The sequence below is a fragment of the Loxodonta africana genome, chromosome 3 (assembly GCF_030014295.1).
Source record: "Loxodonta africana isolate mLoxAfr1 chromosome 3, mLoxAfr1.hap2, whole genome shotgun sequence".
Lineage (NCBI taxonomy): Eukaryota > Metazoa > Chordata > Mammalia > Proboscidea > Elephantidae > Loxodonta > Loxodonta africana.
Genome location: NC_087344.1, coordinates 12,211,213 through 12,235,824, shown reverse-complemented (window position 1 = coordinate 12,235,824; position 24,612 = coordinate 12,211,213). Strand labels below are relative to the sequence as shown.

The 24,612-nt window shown below is 48.4% G+C and overlaps 1 protein-coding gene across 2 annotated transcripts in view; it reads left to right on the top strand.

Moving 5' to 3' along the window:
* Nucleotides 1-24,612, top strand: part of ELAVL1 (ELAV like RNA binding protein 1) — a 50,914-nt gene that overhangs the window by 8,230 nt on the left and 18,072 nt on the right. For both annotated transcript variants that reach the window (XM_003421283.4, XM_023540499.2), the window contains exons 2-3: nt 5,572-5,760; nt 20,350-20,453. In XM_003421283.4, coding sequence (XP_003421331.1) covers nt 5,589-5,760; nt 20,350-20,453 — 276 coding nt within the window. In that variant the 5' untranslated portion in view covers nt 5,572-5,588. The remainder of the gene's footprint in view (nt 1-5,571; nt 5,761-20,349; nt 20,454-24,612) is intronic.

Sequence of the window (24,612 nt, the reverse complement as noted above, 5' to 3'; positions counted from 1 at the left end):
CACCTATATATGTTTTCATGTCGCATATATATCCTCCCTATATGCGTAGTGCAGTCCTTGGGTGGTGTGAACGGTTAATGCGCTTGGCTGCTGACCAAAAGGTTAGAGATTCAAGTCCACCCAGAGGCACCTCAGAAGAAAGGCCTGGCAACCTACTTCCAAAAAATCAGCGATTGGAAACCCTGTGGAGAGCAGTTCCACTCTGACACACATGGTGTCGCCATGAGTTGGAATCGACAGCAACTTTTTTTTTTAATATGCGTAGTCGGTGTTCTACAGATGTGAACAGTATCACCCAAGTCACACACAACTAAGATCATGCGAAATCCTCAGAGAGGGTCCAACAGGACTTGTCTGGGATGTGTTTTGTTACTGGAACAGTTCCACATCAGTGGGATCGTTGGCTAAACTTGAGTTTCCCTTTCTGCTCTCTGCAGTGGACTTTGATTCTTTGGGATGGGGTGCCGAAACAAAGGCATCCAAGATATGAGGGGAATTTGGGGGGATGCTGGAGGAAAGGAGTATGGGGTGGAGAGTGAGGCTGGAGGAGCAGGTAGGGGCCCAGTCATGAAGGGCCACTGTTCTGGAGCGACAGTTTGAGTCCAGGCCCTCTCGCTTATTAACACCGTGGCTGGGAGTAACGTAATGTAACCTCTGTGCCTACGGGGGCGCTGATCCCAAAATCCAAAGAAACCCACTGCCATCGAGTCCTTCTGACTCATGGTGACCCCATGTGTTACAGAGTAGACCTGAGCTCTGCAGGCTTTTCTTGTCTGTAAAGCAGATCATCAGGCCTTTCCTCTGCAGTGCTGGCTGGGTTCAAACTGCCAACTTTTTGGTTAGTGGCCAAGAACAAACCGTTTGTGCCACCAGGACCTTGTGGTGTTCCATTGACAGGAAAAATCAGAGGGAGGAGCTGGCTTGCTGGGGCCAACCCTGTTGACTTGGAGGTGTCTGTAGGACTTGTACTTAGATAGGAAGAGACAGTGGTCTCACGAGCTGAGAGAGAAGGACAGAGACTTCTACGGCTTGGGAATCATTTATTGTTAGGTGGTGAGGGCCTGGTTGTGGTTGGAGCCTGAGGGACAGAACTGGTTTGGTCCAGGATTAATAACATGGATTTGGAAAAGGTCAAGGGAAGGGACCTGGAGAGCGAGGTGGCAGCGAAACTGAAGCTGCTGTGCTGTCGTGGTTTGGGTTTCTCTGTCGTTGCCAGTTCACCAGGTGTCACGGGCTCCGCCTGCAGGGGCCGCTCGGCCTTGACAGGTGTGTCCTGAGGAGCCGGTAGGCTGTGGGATAGGGCTTCCAAGTGAAACGGTCACCTTTTTTTTTTTCTTAATTAATAGATTTTATTCTTTAAAATAGTTTTAGGCTTACAGAAAATTCGAGCAGATAGCACAGACCAAAAAAAAAAAACAAAAACCCATTGCCGTTGTGTGGATTCTGATTCATGGTGACCCCACGTGTCAGAGTAGAACTGCATTCCATAGGGTTTGCGATGGCTGTTCATAGGGTCGTTATGAGTTGGAACTGACTCGACAACACCTAACAACAATATTACGGAAGGAGATCTCCAGGCCTTTCTTTGATGGTCCAGCTGGGTGGATTCACAGCACTAATATCTGAGTCAGTAGCTGACTACAAACCAGCTGTATAAGCCAGGGACCCTGAATAGTCCAGAGTTTCCACATATCCCCTCTTTGTACGTAGTTTTCTCCCGTATTAACATTTTGCTTTAATGTGGTTCATTTGTTGTAATTGATGAACAAATATTGATACGTTATTGTTAACATGTATTATTACATTATTGATATGTTACTATTAACTTACTATATATTGTTATGATAATACATTATTAACTAAAGTTCATAGTTTATATGAGGGTTCCCTGTTCCCTCTTTGTGTTACATAGTCCTGTGGGTTTTGGCAAATGCATAATATCCCATGCTTACTATTACAGTATCATACAGAATAGCTTCACCACTCTAAAACACGTCTAAAAAGAAAAAAAGCCCATTGCTGTCGAGTCAATTCTGATTCATAGCAACCCTATATATAGGACAGAGTAGAACTACCCCATAGAGTTGGCAAGGAGTGCCTGGGGGATTTGAACTGCCGACCTTTTGGTTAGCAACCATAGCGCTTAACCATTATGCCACCAGGGTTTCCAAACACACCTTGGGCTGCACTTACTCATCCCCCCTCTGAAATCCCTAGCAACCCATGATCTTTTCAGTATCTCCAGAGTTTTGCCTTTCCCAAAATGTCTCATAAATGGAGTCATATAGGATGTAGCCTTTTGAGTCTGTTTTCTTTCACTTAGCAAAATGTATTTGAGATTCATCCAAGTTTCACGAGCTGATAGTAGCTTTTTATTGTTGAGTAGCAGCAGTCCATTGTATGAAATACCACGGTTTATTTGTCAGTGGGTTGAAGGACATTTGCTTTGTTCCAGTTTTTGGCCATTATGAATAAAGCTTCCATAAATATTTGTGTATAGGTTTTTCTGTGAACTCAAGTTTTCTCTCTTGGGTAAATACTAGAGTTCAATTGCTGAAACCTGTGGTAAATGTATGTTTAAGAAATTGCTTGTCTCTTTTCCAAAGTGGCTATATAACTTTAGCATCCTCACCAGCAGTGTGCCCGGCGCTCCTCGGAAACTCTGTGGGGCAGTTCTACTCTGTCCTATAGGGTCGCTATGAGTCGGAATCCACTGGACGGCACTGGGTTTTGGGTCCAGCAGCGTATGAAAGTTGTGGTTTCTCCACATCTTTGTCGGCAGTTGGTATTGTTCACTTTTTGTTTTGTGTTGTTTTAGCCATCCTGAGTGTAGTGGTATCTCATTGTGGTTTTAGTTTGCATTTCCTTAATGACAATTGATGGCAAACATCTTTTTACATGCTTACTTGCCATCCATACATTTTCTCTGGTGTCTGTTCAAATCTTTTGCCATTTTTTAAATTGGGTTCTTTGTTTTCTTGTTAAGTTTTGAGAATTTTTTCCAAAAATGCATTCTAGATTCTAGGCTTTTTTCATATACATGATTTGTAATAGCTTTTAATTCTCATCGCAAAGCAAAAGTTTTTAATTCTGATGATATCTAACTTACCAGTTTTTTCTTCTATGGATCAGGCTTTTGGTATCATATCTAAGAAACCTTTTGCCTAACCAAACCTCACTAAGAGTTACTCCTACAGGTTTTATAGTTTTGCATTACAGAACAGTGTTCACCAGACTTTTTCTGTTTAAAAAACCCCAGATGGTAAATATTTTAGGCTTTGTGGGCCAAAAGGTCTCTGTTGCAGCCACCCAACTCTATCATTTTATGCAAAAGAACCCATAGCAATATATAAACAAATGAGAGGGACTTAGTGCCAATTAAATTTTACGTATAAAAGCAGGCAGTGGGTCTGGTTTAGCCCACAGGTTGTAGTTTGCCAACCCCTGTTTTAGAAGGTTCCCTTTTTGCCAGGCATAGAGAGTACCCCACTCTGGAGAATAAGAATGGGGTCACCTTTGTCCAGTTGATCATCTCCAAAAGCAAGGCTTGAGAGAAGGCAGAAGAGTAGATGCTTGGCTCTTAGAAGAAAGCTGAAGAGAGGGAGGGAGAGAAAAACAGGAAGGAAGAAGAGAAATGTTGGAATCACCTTTTGAGGAAACTTCAGTATGCAGTTGGATTATTCAGCGTTAACATTTACATTGCGGTTTAGGCTTCAGCAAATCGGTTTTTGTTTGTGTGTTTGTTTTAAAGTCCCATGGCTGCAGACAGTAGGTTTAACTGATTCGTCGAGTTTTTCACGATTAAACTCTTTACTGCTGGTGGTCCCATGCTTTCTACTGAAAATTGGTATTTAACACCCTCCCCATTAATGTGTATTTAGATTGTATCTAGTTTTTTTACTTTTACAAGCCGCAGGGTAGTGTGTTCCTCACACATATTTCCCTGCGCAAGCATGTAAGGATTTCTGCCGAACAGATTGCTGCAGCACTGAGTCAAAGGGTAGTAGTACCAAAACCCACTGCTGTCAAGCTGAGTCTGACTCATAGTGACCCTGTGGGACAGAGTAGAACTGACATACAGGATTTCCAAGGCTGCGTGTGATCTTTACAGGAGCAGATCTCCAGGTCTTTTCTTCCCAATCTTTTCTTTTATGGCTTTGATGCTAACCTACTTTATAAAGATCAGGGAACATAGAATATTTTCAAATAATAAAAGAAATTGTGGGATATTGCATGAATTTTGCCTGGGATCTGAAGCATTTCCACAAGGGAAAAAGAAACCATACCTACCACTCTCTTAGCATTCATCTAGGGCTGGGTGGGAAATCTCTGCAAGAGAGGGGCTCGGACTTTATGGAACCATTGGCAAGGCTGCTTTAAAGAAGGCAGAATGCTCATAACCGTGAGCACTGGGCCCTGAGCATGAAGCAGAGCTGAGCAGCGAGGACAGAGATCTGGAGAAAGTTGGGGGGCCACCACTGAGACTGCAGGCTGGGAGGCAGAGGAACATTTTCTCCTGTGATGCTTTTCACACCCACAGAGGTAAACAGACTGCATATTTTGAGACAGGTGAGGGGCAGGCAGGTGGGTAGACCCCTTCGATTAGGCAGGGGACAATGTTGGTTCAGTGGTATAATTCTCACCTTCCATACGGGAGACCCAAGTTTGATTCCTGACCAGTGCACCTCAAATGCAGCCACCACCCGCCTGTCAGTGGAGGCTCACGTGTTGCTATGATGCTGAACAGGTTTCAGCAGAGTTTCCAGACTAAGATGGAGTAGAAAGAAAGGCCTGGTGATCTCCTTCTGAAAATCAACCAGAGGAAACCCTATGGATCACAGCAGTCCGATCCAGGCAGCATTTCGTTCCGTTGTGCATGGGTCGCCATGAGTCTCGGGGCTGACTTAATGGCAGCTAACACCAACGATGAGGGGCAAATGGGTGGACAAACCTCCTGGATCAGCCAGCTGCACGCCCAGTGAGAGTTGTACTTTCAGAGCAGGGGTTGGACTGGGTGCTGTCAGCTGCACTGATCTGGACTTTTCTCTGAAACTTCGCTGGACTCGATGTTTGGTCGCTGAAAGTAAAGACTTCTGCAGACTGCTAAAGGAGTCCCAAAACCTACGGCAATGAAGACTGAGTTCCCTCAACAAGCGGAAGAATCCTAACCTCTTTCCCACCTCCGTCACTATGTTGGAATAAAAGGGTGCAGGGGACTGGGTCTGACGGCCTTGGCTTGCCTGTAGATGACAGACCAGTATCTGGAATTGGGGTACTAGGGCGTGCGCTGCAGGCCCCTCAGTATCCAGCTGAAATCAGTCATAGATGTGGAGATGAGAGAAAGCAGTAAGAAATATTTGGAAAGCTCTTGGGAGACCACCCAGCCGCTTTTTGGGGAGCTTTGGTACTGAAGTGATTTGTAGGTTTCTTCGAAGCCCTCATAGCAGAAATGGTTGGATCTGTCATTTGAAGAGAAAACGTTGTATGTGTAAGTGCAGCTGTGAGTTTTGCCTCGCTGCATGGCAGTGTGAACATTTAGAATTTACTTAATTTTTTTTTTTTCCTTTGCAGATTTTTTAAAAAATACCATGTCTAATGGTTATGAAGACCACATGGCCGAAGACTGCAGGGATGATATCGGGAGAACGAATTTAATTGTCAACTATCTCCCTCAGAACATGACCCAGGATGAGCTACGAAGTCTGTTCAGCAGTATTGGCGAAGTTGAGTCTGCAAAACTTATTCGAGATAAAGTAGCAGGTAAAGAAACCAAGGCGTTCTGGTAAAAACGGTGTTTGTTGGTGTCCATCCTGCTAAGCAGCGTGCTCTCGGCATGTGACTGCAGCGTCCCTCGGTGCAGCCCTGAAAGGATGGTGGCGAAGTTCATTTTCATCTCAAATGTTGTTTGTCTACTGCCCTAGTATAAGATTGGAGTCCCTGGGTGGTGCAAATGGTTAATATGCTCGGCTGCTAACTGAAAGTTCGTGGTTCAGGCCCACCCAGAGGTGCCCCAGAAGAAAGGCCTGGTGATCTCCTTCTGAGAAAATCAGCCACAGAGCACAGTTCTGCTCCGGCGCACATAGGGGTGCCACGAGTCAGAATCAACTCGATGGCAACTGGTTGATTCTCAGAAGAGAAAAAGTTCATTGGAAGATGAGAGTGTGTACAAAATGGGATAGTAGGAGGAGCAGAAGAATGAGGGGAGCCCAGAAAGAGAAACTGCTCTGAGAGCTAGAGAGGTGGGCAGAGTAGCCCTGAGGGAGGGGCCGTGGTGAGCACCCTGCCCACGGCAGGCACAGGCGGGTCCGCCTCTGCCTCCCCAGGCACCGTGCTCAGCCAGGACTGTGGCAGAAGAGTGAGGACCCTTCCTTAGGTTTCAGCTGCTCTGGCTATTTGCTGTCATGCCACCAACTTGAACTTCTGCAACACTGAGCTTGCACTCTGGGGAGGCAGAGGCGGGGCCGTGGATCATCAGACAGGTCATAGTGCGACCTTGGAGAGTCATTCAGCTCTCTAAGCCTCAGTGCTCCCCTCCAAAAAGTGGGGCGGTGGCTCTTTCATCCTGAGGATCCCAACATCGTAATGGTTTTGCAGAGGGCTTATGTTTTAGTCTCCCAGAAATACCGCAGGTGGGTGGCTTTAAAGAGCAGACATTTATCTTCTCACATTCTGGAGGCTAAAAGTCCAAATCAGGGTCTCGGCTGTGTCGATTCCTTCCTTGGCAGTAGCCCTGGGTGTTCTCTGGTTCCTTGGCTTGTAGACGATCCTCTCATGGTGTCTGTCTTCCCGGTTTATTCTCACATGTGTATTCAGTCGCCTCCTCTTATAACTCAGAAGTGGCTAGATTTAGGACCCACCCTATACTAATATGGCTCCATTAGCATAACAAAGAAAACTATTTCCAAACTGGATCACATCCACAGGTTAGGGTTCCAACACCTATTTTGGGGGGATGCAGTTCAGTCCATAATAGCCTGGTACCTGGCAAAGCCCTCGGTATAGGGCGGCCTCCATTCTGAGAGTATGTTTTCAGGGAGTGGAGAAACGGTAGGAAGATCAGGCGCTGCGAAGCATTTCTTCCTTTCTTTTCTCCCTAGGGAAGGGGAGCGTTGTTTTGGGGGAGCTCTCATCTTCCTCCTCCTTTTCCTCTCTGCTCTGCTTTGGCAAGCCGAGGAATGGGCGGTCCTCTGGGGGGAGGCTCTGGCTGCTACCCTGGCTTGTGGGACTGATTCCCTATACCAAAAACTAATTAAACAGGAAAAAACATTTGGGAGATTTCAAGTATTCATAAAAATAGAATCATATATTAAACACCATGTACCCGTGATTCTGCTTCATCAACTTTGAAGATTTTGCTGGTAAACGTGAGCACGCCTGGGTGCTGGGCAGAGCTGTACAGGAAATTAAGCGATCCAATGGGGGCACTGACCCCGAAAGCCTTTTGAGGACTCTCCTAGCCCTCTGATTGTATGATTTAACAAACATCTTCTAAATAGGAACTTTTGATAATATGCAGTATTTTTCCCCCGGTAATATGCAATATTGAACAGTGTTCAAATCTTCTAGAAGCCACTGTCTCTTGTCTGTTCCAGGAGACCATCCTCAATAAGGGAGTCCTTGTTCAGAGGACTTTTTAAGTTCTCCTGTGCTGCTCACAAGCCTTCTCCTTTTTGGTTTTGGTGGGAGGGGATTCTCTGCCCCATTGATACTCCCCAGCATTGGAGTCCAGTTCTGCAAGCATTCTCACGGCGGCCTGGCTTCTTTGTCTGTTCCTGTGCTGTGGCCTTGAAAGGAATGTGAGCTATGTTAATAGGAACACTTAGATTTGGTGAGATTTGTCCAGAGGGAATTGGTTTTGAGAACTGGTGAAAGCCGCAAAAGTGTCATTGGGAAATCATTTCAGTTTAAAGATAAAAACCAACAAACCCGTTGCCGTTGAGTAGGTTCTGACTCATGTGGCCCCTGTGCATTACAGGGTAGAACTGCTCCACAGGATTGTCTCTGCTGTAGTCTCTACAGAAGCAGATCGCCAGACCTGTCTTCTACATTGTCACTGGGTGGGTTTGAACCACCAACCTTTTGGTTAGTAGTTGAGCACTTAACCCTTTGCACTACCCAGTAGTTCTTTAAATTGAATCAGTGTAGCTTTCTGAAAAATGTCCTGCATTATCACTTCTTTCATCCTGCCACCAGTGTGTAAAAACTTCAGTGACCGTCCCTGGGCCATGGCCTTAAATTTCACTGCCCTTTTGTCCTTTTATTATACTGTTCTGGCAGAACCCCAGCTGTGGGGACATTCAGTCAAGTGCTTGCTCCCAGCCAGAGCTCAGGCTGTCCGCCCCACCAAGAGGCAGTCTCTGACATCCTAGCCAACAGGCACCTGACAATCAAATTCCCCACTAGCTTAGCTCTTGGCCCAGGATATCCGGTTCTCCACAATGCGTTTCCCCTCCTCCGGGATCCTTCAGTCTCAGCCAATGGCCCCCTTCCTATTCAACAGAGAAAATAACAGCCATCCACACCACCACCCTGAGCCCCTTCCCTTCCAGCTTCTCAGGAACCTCAGGCTGTTGGGCACCTGTTCTTCCTGGGCGTCTCCAGGACTGTGCATCCGTGTCCTGACAGGCCCTAGTCTCTGCCGCCTTTACAGAAGTCCATTCTGGATACCACGACTTCCTCTGGCACAGGCTTCCTCCACCTCAGCACTGTTGACACTTGGATTGGATAGTTTTCTCTCTCTCTCTTTTTTTTTTTTTTCCTGTTGTGGTAAAATATATATAACAAAATTTGCCATTTTAACTATTTTTAAGTGTATAATTCAGTGGCATTAATTACATTCACAGTGTTGTTCAGCCTTCACCACCGTCATCTCCCCAAGCAGAAACTCTGTACCCATTAAGCAGTATCTCCCCATTTCTCCGTCCTGCCAGCCCTGGTAACCTCTACTTTCTGTCACTATGCATTTGTCTCTCCTAGATACTTCACGTAAGTGGAATCATAGAGTGCTCTTGTATCTGGCTTCTTTAGCTCAGTTTTCAGGTGCATCCATGTCATCAGAACTTTATTCCTTTTTACAGCTGAATAATATTCCACTGTATGGATGGACCGTATTGTGTTTATGTGTTCACTTATGGAGGGACATCTGCGTTGTTCATCTTTTGGCCATTGTGCTGCTATAAACATTGGTGTGCGGTATCTGGGAGTCCCTGCTTTCAAAAGTCTTCTAGATATATACCTCGGAGTGGAAGTCTGACTTTTTGAGGAACCAGCAAATTGTTTTCCACAGGGTCTGTACTGTTTTACAATCCTTCCAGCAATGAATGAGGGTTCCGATTCTCCACATCCTTTACTTCATTTGTTAACCTTTCTTCTTTATTTTTTTTGGATAATAGCCATCCTGCTGGGTGTGAGGTGGCATCTCATTGTGGTTTTGATATGCATTTCCCCAATGGCTACTGATGTTGTTGAGCATTTTTTCGTGTGTTTGTTGGCCATTTGTATATTTTCTGTGGAGAAATGTCTCTTTAAGTCCTTCGCTCTTTTTTAAATTAGATTGTTTGTGTTGTTGAGCCAGAAAGTTCTTGACGAGGCCGTCCTGTGCATGGTAGGATGTTGAGCAGCATCCCTGGCACGTACCTGCTAGATGCCAGTAGCACCCCCACCCTGGTTGTGACAGCCAAAAATATCTCCAGACATGGGCAAATGTCCCTTTTGAGGCAGAATCGCCCCCGGGTGAACCACTGCTCTAGCTCTTGCCCTGCCCCTCCCCTGTTCACAGAGCTGTCAAAGTCAGATTTCCTTCTAGAAGCAGCCTCTTCCCTTGTCTTTCATGAACCACACACTCCTGGCTTTCTTCCTACCCTGAGACAAGACTCGCTCTGTCTCTCTTGCCAGCTCCTCCTCCTTTTCCCAGCCTTTACTCAGGCATTCCTCCGGGTTCTTCCCTAGCCCCTTCCTTTTCCCAAGCCTGCACCCTGGGTGTGCAGGTTCACTCCCCCTGCAGCTTACATTGCCCATACTCTGCCACCTCTCCGTAGACCAGAAAGCTCTTCTGAGCTCCAAGCCCCTCAGTATCAGACTCAGTGGCTTCCAGACTGGCTTCCCAGTCTATCTGCAGCCCTGCCGCTTGCTGCCCTACATCCCCATCTGAGCAGTGATCTGGCCAGGAATCCAAGAGTGACTTCTGACATGCATCCCTGGTGCTGGTCCTTTTGGATGCTTCTTCAGTCCATGCCTTTTCCTCCATCTCCCCTGCCCCCACTCTATAGCAGAAGACCGTAGTCCTTGGCCTGCACTCCTGCATTAGCCTTCCGGCAGGCCACCTTGTTTTCACCCTTGCTCCCTCTAGACCATTCTCCTCACTGCCACAAAGGGGTGTCTTAACAGTCGAAGTGTGACCCCACACCTCACCTGCTGTAAGACCTTCAGCTCTCAGAGGCCTTCCCTGGCCTGGCCCAGTCAGCGTTAGGCACTCCTCTTCCGGCCTTCTGTAGCACATGGACAGATCTGCAACGTGGCACTCCCCACACTGCCCTGCAGTCGGAACTTCCTTGTCCAGTAGGTCCATAGAGCTCTTGGAGTTAAAAAAACAAAAACAACCAGTTGTAGTTGAGTCGATTCCAACTCATAACAACCCTGTGCGTGCAGAGTAGAGCTGTGCCCCATAGGGTTTTCACTGGCTAGTTTTTCAGAAGTAGATCACCACGTTTTGGTTCCAAGGCTACGCCTCTGGGTGGACTCAGCCCTCCAACCTTTTGGTTAGCAGCCGAGTGAGTTAACTTTGCACTACCCAAGGACTCCTCTTTGCAGATGGTTGCGTAGTATACTGTTGTCTGGGTGTGCCTGAGCTTACAGCGGCACCGCAGACGCTCACATAGTGTCCATATGACAAGCCACACCTTACACTGAGGCAAGTATCCTGCCTCAAATCTGGGCTCTGTTCACTGATTATTTCCGTAGAATAACTTCCTGGAAGTGAACCGTCTAATCCAACAATGTTTACCTTCTGAAGCTTGTGTTACAGATTGACAGCTTGTCTCCAAAGGGGTTCTCTGGTGTATACTCCTCTTGGCCATTCCTAGGTGTGGGTAAGCCCTTCCACCCTGGCTCCTGCCACCCTCTAGACTGGGTGTGATTTCTCATCTTGCCAGTCTGAAAGTGAGGAATTGCATCTGATCGTTGTCGTAGTTAGCATTTCTTTGATGACTGATAAAGTGGATCCATCATTTTCACGTATTTGGGTTTCCACTTACCTGCTAACCTAAGTAGGACTAAGGCACGCCTGACCCGAGCCATGGTGCTTTCGATCACCTTGTATGCATGCAAAAGCTGGACAATGAGTAAGTAAGACAGAAGAAGAATCGATGCCTTTGAATTATGGTGTCGGCAAAGAATATTGACTACACCATGGACTGCCAGAAGAATGAACAGATCTGTCTTGGAAGAAGTGCAGCCAGAATGCCCCTTAGAAGCAAGAATGGTGAGATTTGGTTTCACGTACTTTGGATGTGTTATCAGGAGGGACTAGTCCCTGGAGAAGGACATCATGCTTGGTAAAGTAAGACAGCCAGCGAAAAAGAGGAAGACTCTCAACAAAGTGAATTGACACAGTGGCTGCAACAATGGGCTCAAACAAAACAATGGTTGTGAGGATGGTGCAGGTCTGAGCACTGTGTCAGTCTGTTGTACACAGGGTCACTATGAGTCAGAACCAACTCGTTGGCACCCAGCAGTAACAACAACACTAACCTGAAGGTTGGCAGTTCGAACCTACCTACCAGCACCTTGGAAGAAAGGCCTGGCTATCTGCTTTTGTAAAAATCACAGTTAAGAAAACCTATGGAACAATTTTACCCTGTAATATAGGAGGTCACCGTGACTTAGAATCAGCTCGAAGGCAGTGGGTTTGGGTTTTATTTATTGGCTGTTTGTACTGCTTCTGTTATAAAATCCCCTTCTTGTCCTTTGCCCGTTTTCCGTCTTTTCGGGTATTTGTTGTTTCTTACTGCCTAACTAATTTGCTCATCGCCCCACAACCCTGTTTCTCACCCTCGGTGACATATTCCCTTGAGTCCCTGTAGCCCCTTACAGGGAGAACACAGCTGTGCCCACCTCTCAAGTGGCAAAGGAGGCCTTGCTCACAGGCTGTCCCTTCCCTCCACCGTGCTTCACAGGTAATTTCCAGGCTGTTCCAGCCCAGAGAGTACAAAGGGATTAAAACATTACATCCAGCTGCTTGGATCTGCGGATGTAAGGCCTAACCCATCTAAAAGACAGAGATGGATTTGGAAATGCAGGAACACTGGACCACGATTGCTCAAGGGGATGCCTGATGTTGCATAAATAGTGCTCCCAGGTATCGATGGTTCTGAGTGCCATCCTCGACTGGCAGTTGTATCTGGGGACTTGGACAAATGCAGACCTCGGGCCCTACCCAGACCCTCTGAGTTGGCGAGTCAGTGCTGTTGTTAGTTGCCATCGACTCGGCCCCGACTCACGGCTACCCCATACACAAAGGGACAAAATGTTGCCCGGCCCTGCACCATCTTCATGATTGTCGGTCTGCTTGATCCATTGTTGTGGCCACTGTGTCAGTCCATCTCACTGAGTGAGGGTTTCGCTCATTTTTGTTGGCCCTCTACCAACTGATGTTGTTTTCTAGAGATTTGCTGGTGATACGTCCAAAGTGAGTGAGTTAGCAAGTACCTGGAGTGTTTTAACCATATGTTGAACCTGCCTGGAGAGAGATGCTGGTACCAGCCCGTCAGAAAACCAGCGCTGGGGACCGCGGTCCTGTGGCCAGCAGGGGGCGCTCTTCCTATAACAGGGAAATGCCCATAGCCTCTAAGACCTCACTGGGTTTATTCTTTTTTTTTTTTTTTTTTGGTCCCTCCCTCTGTCTCTCCCCTCCCTTTCTCCTCCTCCTTTCTTTCGTCATCTCCCTCCACCCCTCCACCCTGTCTCGGCAGCCGCCACAGCAGCCAGCACAGGACCATCCCTGCCTGAGCTCAGCCCTTAAGGCCTCTTTCCCCCCCTTCAGGCTGATCCCTGTGTCCCCTAAAGGGAGAGGGGGACACTGACTCTAGCAGACTCTCTGTGTCTCATGAACAGGAGACTTATTGCCGAGGAGTTTTGGAATGCAGATTCCCAGGCCTGCTGACCTCCTGAGTCCAGGGGCTAAGGCAAAGGGGAGTGAGGGGCCTGCACCATTAACCTAAGTACAGGCAGTCCTGGTGCTGATGGCTCGTGGACCCTACTCTGAGAACCAGCAATTTGCTCTGCTCCCAATTCTGATTTCATTGGGCTGGAGCATGTCCTGGGCATGTATGGTGTTAAAAAGCTCCCCTAGTTTTTTTTAGTGGCTCTGACGCAGCCAGGGTTAAGAAGCATGGTTTATAGCAAAGGAACAAGAAATGTGGCCCTAGGGGGTTGTCAGGCTCTGTGTGTGTAAAGCAGTTTTTAGTACATGGTCCCACCTAGCGGGTGAGAACAGCACCCCCCCCCGCCGCCGCCCCGTCTCTACCCTCTGCCACTGAGGTACCTTCCAGGGACCCGGGTAAGATAGGGCAAGCCCCCAAGGTGGTATGGAAGAGATCCTTCCCCACCCAGTCTCAGACCCACGGGGGCTTGCCCCCACAGGGAGCTGCTTCCTGGTGCTTCAGGGGCCTCAACCCCACAGGAGCTGTCCCCCACCCAGCAGCCCATCTGCATGTCCTCTGGGGTCTTCCTGCTACTGCCCGCCCTGGTGTAAGCTACCCTCACCTCCTGTCTGGACTAGTTCTCAGGCCCCCCACTGAAGTCCACTTTCCACCCAGCCCTGGAGGAAGCATTTCCAGCTGCTGACTCCTCATCCAGCTCACCCCACCTCCCTGGCCTTTCATTTCCTGGAACACACCAGAGCCCCCTCACATCAGAGACTTGGGGCTTGCTCTTGTGTCTGGAACACTCAACCCTGGCCGTCCTGGGGTCTGGGTTCAAATGTCACCTCCTCAGGCCCCCTGATTTCCATCTGTTGTGGACCGCATTCTAGAAGTCTCACTTACGACACAACGTTGAGGCCTTCGTAGCTCCTACCCAGTGGCTTTGTGAATTAATTTCCTGCTGGTTTATTGTCTGGCCCACCTACTGGGATGTTAGCTTCATCAGGGCAGAACCTGATCGTCACTGCCCCACCCCACCCCAGGCCTGGCATATGTGTCAGACCAGTGAGAAAGGTGGGCTGAGGAGCAGGACTGGGGACAAAGTGACAGCCATGGGAGGCAGGGTGGGCACACAGTGCTCCAGAAAATCACCCAAGGAGAACGTGGCAAAGACAAGAGCCGAAGGCAGAGCCTTAGGGAACCTGGGTTTCAATGGAATGGGCCAAGAACAGGCAGCCTGAGGACAGACAGCTGGGGAAAGAGGATGGGGAAGGAAACCTATGGGGAGAGCATGGCGTGTGTCTTAGTCTCCTAGGGCCGCTGTAACAAATCTCACAAGTGGGTCACTCTAAAAACCAGAAATTGATTGTCTCACAGCCTGGATTCTAAGCACCCAAATCAGGGTCTTGACCACGTCAATTCCCTCCTTGTCGCAGCCTTGGACGTTCCTGGGTTCCTTGGTTTGTAGAGCATCCTTGTGTAGCATCTGTCTTCCTGTGCGCTCCCTCATGCCTCTGTGTTTAATCTGCTGTGTTTATAACGCAGAAGTGATTAGATCTAGATCCTGCCTTGCTCGGGTAGGATCAAATTAACAAAGAAAACCCTAGTTCCAAACAGGGTCACATCCACACATATTTTAGGGGGACACAGTTCAATCCCTAACAGTGGGGTTTCATGTAACAAAGAAGGTGGCATTTCAAGAGGGTCAGCAGTGAGAAGAGAGCATGGGGAGATGAGTCTGAGACTACCTGTGGGCTCAGCACCAAAGGCAGCCTGGATAGCCTTGGTTTGATGCGAGTGGGGCTGGTAGAAGCGGCAGTATCCACGCTGGGGCAGCCCATTGGGACCTAATAGGAGGTAAGAGTCCAGAAGGAAGAAGCAGGTAAGGCTGGAGACACAGGCACAAGGCCCAAGGCTCCCAGAGGCCTGGTCGAGTCCAGAAGTCTCGGGTTTGGGTCCTGTACTCACCGCTGTCTGGTTTCCCCACCTGAGACATAAGGAGTTAAGGATACAGGTGGTCCAGATCGGGACTGGCCTTTTGGGTGGGTGGTGCTGGCCAGAGAGAGGCAGGGGGGCTACATCCGAGGCCCGGGCTACCAAGGACAGGCTGATGTCATGGGCATGGCGGAAGTAGGAGAAGGGGTGGGAGCAGGTGTCCACAAGGCTGGGGTCATGGTCAGAAACCCACATCATAGACATTCTGCATCCTTAGATCCAACATCTGTAGTCGGAGCATCTGCAGGAGCCCCAGAGGGCCCCACCCTGGAGCTGCTCCTAGTTCTCTGAGCCAGGAGTGGTCCTCTCAGCTCCCAGCCCCGCTGCTCCCAGGCCCTCCCTTGATACAGAGCCCTGTGAGTAGCCACCCTGGGGCAGCAGGCTGCCCGGGAGTCTCTTGAGACCCATGGTGTTTTATTAGGAATATGGGCCTTGGAGTCAGCTTTTGGTTTTGTTTCTTTAAAAAAGAAAGTGGCTTGAGCAGATTCCAACAAATTTCTGTAGCTGCTCTGCCTCAAAGGAGGGGAAGCTGAACTCCCCGCTGCTTAATGTGGGCCGCGCATGCTAACTTCCTTTCCAAGAGCGCGGTAACTTCACAGTGGAGACACTTGACAAACGCTTTAGCCAGGAGGTTGAGGTCAGCATCAACAGTGAAGGGTCATCTCATCATCTGTGAGGTGATGGGAAGGGTACTTTACCCCGTGGTCTTCATCACAGCTTAAACAGGAGAAAAGCACCAGAGGACAGTCTACAGAATCCCCTACCAGTGCCCCTCAAGACTGCCACAGTCATAAAACAAGATGTGACTTCTCAGCCAGTAGGAGAAAGGAAACCTTGATGCATGCTACAATATAGATGGTGCTGGAAGACACACTGAGCAGTCAGTCACAAAAGGACAAATAACGGATGACCTCACTCATATAAAGAGACATGAAAAGGCAAATGCGTAGAGGCCAAAGTTTATTAGTGCTTACCAGGGGCAGAAGGGAAGGGAAGGGGAGGTTATTGCTCCTGGAGTGCTGAGTTTGAGTTGTGGTTTACTGTGATGGAAGAATTGCAGTGATTAAGAGTAGGGTTGCACAGCCAATTATTGTAAGTGCTGTCAATAAGTTGTACACCTGTAAAAAGTTAAATTGACAAAAGCTGTGTGGTAGACATGTTTATTACAACAACAAAAATTAAAATTAAAAAAGCTCTGAGGCCACTTATATATAACCAAATTCCTAATGGAATTTGGTGCCTTGGTTTGGAGGTTTAGGATCTTGGTTTCCTGGGACATCCCTGTTAATTGGCTTAATAACATCCTGTTTAATGCTTCTGCTCTACCTCCTAGTTCCTTGCATAGTGCCTGGGGTCTTAGAAACTTGTAGGCAGCCATCCAAGACACAACAATCGGTCTCTATTCACCTGGAGCAACAGAGGGAGAAAGAGTCAGTAATAGGAGGAGGAAATAGAATGTGAGGCTAATTGCGTCCATGAACAACCAACTGCCTCCTTTGACAGGAGACCAGAACTGGATAGTGCTACCATTATTGAACATTTCAAACAAAGATTCAATGGAAGAATTCTGATCAAAAGGGGTAAAATGCAGGATAGAATTTCAAATGCTCATAGAATCCAGCCTTTTTCAAGGCCTGGAGGCTGGATTGACCCCTGAAACTATTGCCCTGGGATAATATTCAAACCTTAAACCAAAAAAAATATTCCCTGAGGTCTTCTTAAAACCAGATAATAGTTAAGCTTAATTAGCAAAGAATATCTGTCATGAGCATTATGCTCTTTTAAGATATATTTCTCTGGGATGAAACTGACAACAGCAACTTGAAACTTACGGGGCAGTGAGTTTATGTTAATGCAGGAAAAACAACTCAGTACAGGAGGGTGAGAGTCATTATACGACTTGAAGAGTGTAATCAATGTCACTAAATTGTACACTTAGGAATTGTTGAATCAGTGTATATTTTGCTGTATATATTCTCAACAACAACAAAATATAAAATAAATTATTTAAAATTTTACAAGTTTCAGACAGAGACACTGGAGCCTAAGGAGATCCTAGACCAGAACAAAGACATAGTTGTTGGGTGCATTTGAGTCCATTCCGACTCAGAGTAACCACATGTGGCACAGTACAACTGCCTCATAGGATTTTCTAGGCCGTAATCTTTACAGAAGCAGATCGCCGGGTCTTTTCTCCTTCAGGGCCACTGGGTGGGTTCAAACCGCCTACCTTTGGGTTAGCAGCTGAGCTCTTAAGCACTGAGCTACCAGGGCTCCTATAGAAAAGGGACATTAATCAAAACCAAACCCATTGCCGTCAAGTTGATTCCAACTCATAGCGACCTTATAGGACAGGGTAGAACTGCCCCATAGGGTTTCCAAGGAGCAGCTGGTGGATTTGAACTGCTGACCTTTTGGTTAGTAGCCCGGCTCTTAAACGCTGCGCTATCAGGGCTCCATAGGACATTAGGGGAAACTGAAGAAAGCTGAGGGACAGTCTGAGCTTTCTTTAGTAATAATGTATCATTATTGACTCCTTGGAAACCCTGGTGGCATAGTGGTTAAGTGCTATGGCTGCTAACCAAAAGGTGACCAGTTCGAATCCATGGGGCAGTTCTACTCTGTCCTATAGGGTTGCTGTGAGTTGGAATCGACTCAACAACAGGTTTGGGGTTTTTGTTTTTTTTTTTGTTTTATTGATTTGTTAATTGTAACGAATGTACATACTAATATGTTACTAATAGGGGAAGTCATGTGGGGTATGTGGGAACTGTTTGTACTTGCTGCAATTTCTCTGTAAATCTAAAAGGATTCTAAAAAGTAAACCTGTTGCCATCGAGTCGTGGCGACCGCATGTGTTACAGAGTAGAACTGCTCTATAGGGTTTTCTTTCTCTTTTTGTTCTTTTAAGTATTCTTTTTTTGTACTTTAGATGAAGGTTTACAGAACAAACTAGTTTCTTGTCAAATGGTTAGTATGCACGTTGTTCTCCTTAAGGTTTTCTTCGCTGCAGTCTTTATGGAGGGAAAAAGAAAGTGGCAAAACTGGGTCAGGGCTCTCTGCTGGGTTTAGAGCCTGGGTGTGTTCTCTTGTTACCTGCAAGATGGGCCTGAGTTCAGCTGCAGGATGCCTTCGGTGTGCCTCTGCAGCGAGGCCTTGCTGCCTGTGTCTCACACACGTGTTCACGTTTTAGTCCATGCCTGCCTCGGCCCCCTGGAGGCTGGAACGAAGCTCAGTGAGGCAGGGCCTGGTGTACGTGGTGGGGGTGAATGAATGAGAGATGGGTGTTGGTTATGTGGCTTGGCACTAATCAGCTCTCTCTCTAGGCCTCTCCTTTACTGAGAATGTTGAGTAGTCGCTCAGTAAGGCTCCTTTGAACTCCGACCTTGGGCAGTTGCTTCTTCCTGGGTATCTCTGGAACCCAGGGGCCCTCCCCCTGCTGTGCTGTGTCCGTCCTGGGCATCCACTTGGTGGTCTCTCCTGCCAGGCCTGAGGATTTCACAAAGATGGGGTGTGGACACACTGCCCAGACCTCTGGTTTTCTTTAACTGAAGAACTCCAGTTTTCTCCTCACTTTCAACTCCCCAAACTTGATGTGGTGAACCTGTTAAGATGTCAGTGCAGCTGGGAGAAGCCCTGGACACTAGGCGGAGCCGAGATGCTGGTCAGGGCTGCTGGGCTGGGCGTTCTCTCTGTTCTGGCTTCTCCTCACGCACAGGAGGGGGTGGGGTGGGGGGGTTGGTCTTTGTTTTGGGGAAGTAAATGGAGCTGGCGCTGGGTGGCGCCAGAGCCCAGTGAACCTTCCAGCTGGGAAAGGAAGTGGCAGGAGAAATAGTCCAGAGACAGACAGCTGGTCTCCATCTCCTCCTCCTGCTCCTCAGCCACCCACCTGTGTACCTGCTGTGACTGTCCTCCTCCTCAGCCACCCACCTGTGTACCTGCTGTGACTGTCCTCCTCCTCAGCCACCCACCTGTGTACCTGCTGTGACTGTCCTCCTCCTCAGCCACCCACCTGTGTACCTGCTGTGACTGTCCTCCTCCTCAGCCACCCACCTGTGTACCTGCTGTGACTGTCCTCCTCCTCAGCCGTCCACCTGTGTACCTGCTGTGACTGTCCTCCTCCTCAGCCACCCACCTGTGTACCTGCTGTGACTGTCCTCCTCCTCAGCCGTCCACGCAGGCCTGGCAGAGCAGCCACACCAGACTGGGCGGCGGTGAGGGCTTCAGCAGGAGGCGGGCAGTAACACAATATTTGTTTTTAAATAACCTTTTCTTTTCATTTCAAGAGTAACATTTGTTTATTGCAGAAAATTTTTAAGTTACCAAAGAGGCGTAAGGTTATTACCAGCTGCTGGAGTCCAGCATGCGCAGTGAAGTGAAACGCTCTCTGATCCTGTGTCATCCTTGTGATCGGCTGTGGATCAGGCCGTTGTGACCCGCAGGATTTTCATTGGCTGATTTTTGGAAGTTGATCACCAGACTTTTCTTCCTCTTCTGTCTTAGCCCAGAAGCTCTGCTGAAACCTGTCCCTCATCACAGCAACATGCAAGCCTCTACTGACAGGCAGGTGGTGGCTACGCGTGAGGCGCATCGACTGAGAATTCAAACCCAGGCCTCCCACGCAGGAGGCGAAAATTCTGCCATGAAATCACGAATAATCCCACTCCTCAGAGGCGATTTTGGTGTATTTTCTACAAGTTTTCTCTGACCTAGTCTTTTTTTTTTTTTAAATCATGGTAAAAATATGTATAAGAAAACATTTGCCAATTTAACAATTTTTACATGTTTAATTCAGTGACCCTGATTACGTTCATCATGTTGGGCAGCCATCACCACTATCCTTTTCCAAATTATTCCACCACTGTTAACAGAAACTCAGTGTGACCGAGTCTTTTTGAACTCAGTAGGATTTATTTGGATTCTCTGGGTGGTATAAATGGTTAATGTACTTGGCTGCTATCCAAAAGATTAGAAGTTCAAGTCCACTCAGAGGTGCCTCAGAAGAAAGGCTTGGTGATCCTACTTCCCAAAAATCAGCCGTAGAAAACACTGTGGGGCCCAGTTCTGCTCTGACACCCATGAGATCACCAGGAGTCGGAGTTGACTAGGCAACACCTGGTTGGTTGATTGGTTAGGACTTATTCATGTTCATTCTCTCTCATGTACATGTGCACTGTCTTGGCTGGTTTACCAGTGTCCACGTGTTTTCCCACAGGACACAGCTTGGGCTATGGCTTTGTGAACTACGTGACTGCAAAAGACGCGGAAAGAGCAATAAACACGCTGAATGGCCTGAGGCTCCAGTCCAAAACCATTAAGGTAAAGTGACTTTATCCCGTTCCTTTATTTGTTCCATTTCGCTCCTTCGTGTCCTAGGCAGGAGACTGGTCTGAGCCCTGGCCTGGCTGAGTGATCCCCCACCTCAAATGTCGGGATCATCATTGTGACCGCTCCTTGGACCCTGGCGCTTTTGGGCATCTGTGACTCCTGTCCATTCAGAGTTGAAGCATTTTGTATCAGATGCATATTTGGCGGTGACCATGCCCAACCTTAGGCTGGTGGCTCATGTCCTCCTCAGCCCACCAGGTCACAGATATTAAAGAGTTCCCTGAAGGGTCTTACAGTTCCCCGGGTGTGTCAGCTCACAGGCGACCTCTTCGTGGACCCCCCTCTGCTGTGCAGTGTTCTCGTCCCATACATTGCCTGGCCAACACCTTCCCCCTGCTCCTCACGCCTGGGCTGTTGCCACTGCCCCCACTCCATCCCACCTGATCCCCGGCCCAGCTTCCCTTTCTGCTCCCTCACAGCCCGTGTGATCTTCCTCTCACCTCTTCACTCAACGCTTATTGGTCAAGTCTTTCCTGAGCATCTACTATGTGCCAGACAATGAACACAACAAATCCAGGGCCCTCACAGAGCCAGGGACGGCAAAGGACATAAGCAGTAAACTGAAACCAAAAAGCTTCCTCTAGAAAGCCTCCTCCTGCTGCATGGCAGGCCCTTCACCTGGCCTCCTGCAGCAGCTGCACCCACAGCCTTCACTCGGTCTGCTCCTTGGAGTTCACCCCCAGGGTGCTGCAGGTGGCTCTTCATCTCTTGTTGCCAAGGCACACGCCTGCCAGAGTCATCTCCCTCACTTGCAGCAGTATGGAATGAGGTGACCCCGCCCGAGCCATTTGGGTGTCCTAGGTCCGCCAGGGTCATTTCCCTCACCTGCAGCAGTGTAGAATGAGGTGACCCTGTCTGAGCGGTGTGGGTGTCTTAGGCCCGTCAGGGTGATCTCCTTCACATGCAGCAGTGTGGAATGAGGTGACCCTGGCCGAGCCATGTGGGTGTCTTAGGCCCACCAGGGTCATCTCCCTCATCTGCAGCAGTGTGGAATGAGCCGTGTGGGTGTCTCAGGCCTGCCAGGGTCATCTCCCTCACCTGCAGCTGTGTGGAATGAGCCGTGTGGGTGTCTTAGGCCCGCCAGGGTCATCTCCCTCACCTGCAGCAGTGTGGAATGAGCCGTGTGGGTGTCCTAGACCTGCCAGGGTCATCTCCCTCACCTGCAGCAGTGTGGAATGAAGTGACCTTGCCCGAGCCGTGTGGGTGTCTTAGGCCTGCCAGGGTCATCTCCCTCACCTGCAGCAGTATGGAATGAGCCGTGTGGGTGTCTTATACCGGCCAGGGTTATCTCCCTCACCTGCCGCAGTGTGGAATGAGACGACTCTGCCTGAGCCACGTGGGTGTCCTAGGCCTGCCACATCATGTCACCACACGCTGAGTGGCTTAGACACAGGAATGGATCCTCCCACAGTTCTGGAGGCTGGAAGTTGAAATCAGGGTGTTGGCAGGGCCACACTCCCTCCGCAGGCTCTACGGGAAGATCCTTCCTTGTCTCTTAGCTTCTGGTGTGCCAGCAGTCCTTGGCATTCCTTGACTTGTGGCCGCATCACTCCAGTCTCTGCCTCCGTGGTTCACGTGGCCGTCTCCCCTGTGTCTCAAATCTCCCTCTTCTTTCTCTTATAAGAATACCAGTTATTAGATTTAGAGCCCACCCAAGATCCAGAATGATCTCATCTCGAGAGCTTTAACTTAATCTTAAAAAAAAAAAAATCTGTTGCCATCAAGTTGATCCTGACTCATGACGACTCCATGTGCATCAGAGCAGAACTGTGTTCCATAGTGTTTTTAATGGCTGAGTTTGGGAAGTAGATCGCCAGGCCTTTCTGCCAAGGCACCTCTGGGTGGACTCAAACCTCCAACCTTTTAGTTACTAGCAGCCAAGCATGTTTATCATTTGTGCCACCCAGGGACTTCTTAATTATATTTGCAAAGCAAATATATTTCCAAGCAAGGTCACATTCACAGGTACCAGGGTTTAACATTTGGGCATATAACCTGGGGGAGCACAATTCAGCCCACTACATGAACCTTTGGATATGTCAGATCCCACCCCTTAGGCAGACACCCCTCTGATTCATCAGCAGGGGTCCCTCTTGAGATCTGCACCATGACTGTGCTTCCTAAGGTTATTGGATCCCCAGAACCAGCTGGGGTGCTTGTTTAAAATATAGGCTCCCAGGCTCCAGCCTGGTCCTCCTGAGGGGTGAGCCTGGAAACCCGTATTCTTGCCAGCACCCTGTTGCTGTTAGGTGCCGCTGAGTCAGTCCCAACTCATCGTGACCCCATGTACAACAGAACGAAACACTGCCCGGTCCTGCACCATCCTCATGATCACTGTTGTGCCCCAGCCCCTAGGGGAAGTCATAATCTGGAGGATGTGAGCCTGTACCTGCCTCTGAGCTCTCACTCTCTCTGACCAGAGGGCACTCTTCTGAATTTCCTTAGACTCAACTTGGGCTGTGTGGACCCAGAATGTGTGCTCCTTGAAGGCAGCAGCACTCCTCCTGTGTCTTTGTCTATGGTACAGAGGCTGATAAGGGCCATCCCGCTTCACCTGCATGGTAATGTTCGTCATCACCCCAGCCCCAGTTTATTCTCTGCCCCCTCATTTAGGAAATGATTGTGATGCTCTGGTTTCTGAGGTAGGCTGGCTGAGGAATAGAGCAGAAAGTTATTCTTTACCTGATAGCTTTGTTCATTCCATTGTTAAAAAAAAAAACAAGACGTCCCCATATGTGCTTCTAGTCCTTAACTCTCTTTAGGATTGATATTGGCATTGTCTCAAATCCAGGAATATCTGTGTTATGGATTACATTGTGGAAATAATCCTATTCGAAAATCAGTTTTCAGTATGTTAATGAGACCATATCAGTGTAGGGTGTGTCCTAAAACTAATCACTACAGAGAGCGGGTTAGACACAAAAGGAGACAGACACCAACCAAAATAATCAAACTGTTGCCGTTGAGTCTATTCTGACTCATAGGGACCATATGGGACAGAGTAGAACTGCACCATAGGGTTTCCAAGGAGTGACTAGTGGATTCATACAGCCGACCCTTTTGGTTAGCAGCCGAACGCCTAACCACAGCGCTACCAGGGCTCCAAACAGACTCCAGGGGAAGACAAATGCTATTTGATGAGGAGCGGCAGATGAATGTATGGCAGCTACTGGAAGTGAAACTAGACGAGGAGTGACCTTCCCCTAGAGCCACGTCCTGAATTCGGACTTCTAGGCTCCTGAACTGTAAGAAAATGAATTTCTGTTCTTTGAAGCCACTCATTTTTGGTATTTCTATTACACCAGTACTAGGAAACAAAGACACTCTGTTACATCAAAACCAAACCAGTTGCTATCAGTCCCAACTCATGGGGACCCTCTATGTGTCAGAGTAGAACTGAGTTCTATAGGGTTTTCAGTGGCTGATTTTTCAGAAGTAGATTGCCAGGCCTTTCTTCCAAGATGCTTCTTAGTAGGTTCGAACTACAAACCTTGAAGTTAGTAGCCCAGTGCTTAACCATTTGCATGACCCAGGGACTCCAGGCATCCCCGTGTGTTCACCTGATCCTTGCACCTCTTTGGGATTGATGTTGTTGTTGTCACACTGCAGGGATATGTTACTTAGGTGCCCCTCAAAAGGTCCTCTGGGAGTTGGAGCCACACAATTGGGTGATTGATTACTTTCTCTTCATGGCCGCAAATACTGGGTTACGTGTTGAGGGGAGAATCAGGGCGTGCCTTAAAAATAAAGATTCCCACCAGCGGGGCCTCAGAGCCGGAAAGACTGCAGGGGTTGGCCCTTCCTGAGGCCGATGACCAGAGCTCAGGGGCCCACAGGGGCCAGGAACATGCGAGAGCTGCCCCTCCACGTCCTCCTGGTCAAATTATGCAGGGCAGCCACCCAACTTTTACAGCCCTGCCTTTTTTAATAATAATGACACGCACACAACTTAATACACAGTGATTCATTGATTTTTATACATTCAGTTCAGTGTCCTTGCACCCATTCTTCAAGTTGTGCAAATATTCTTGCTGTCCCTTGCAGCAGGGTCTTTAAGAACGGGATCTGGAGGGGCGGGGCCGAGACGGCG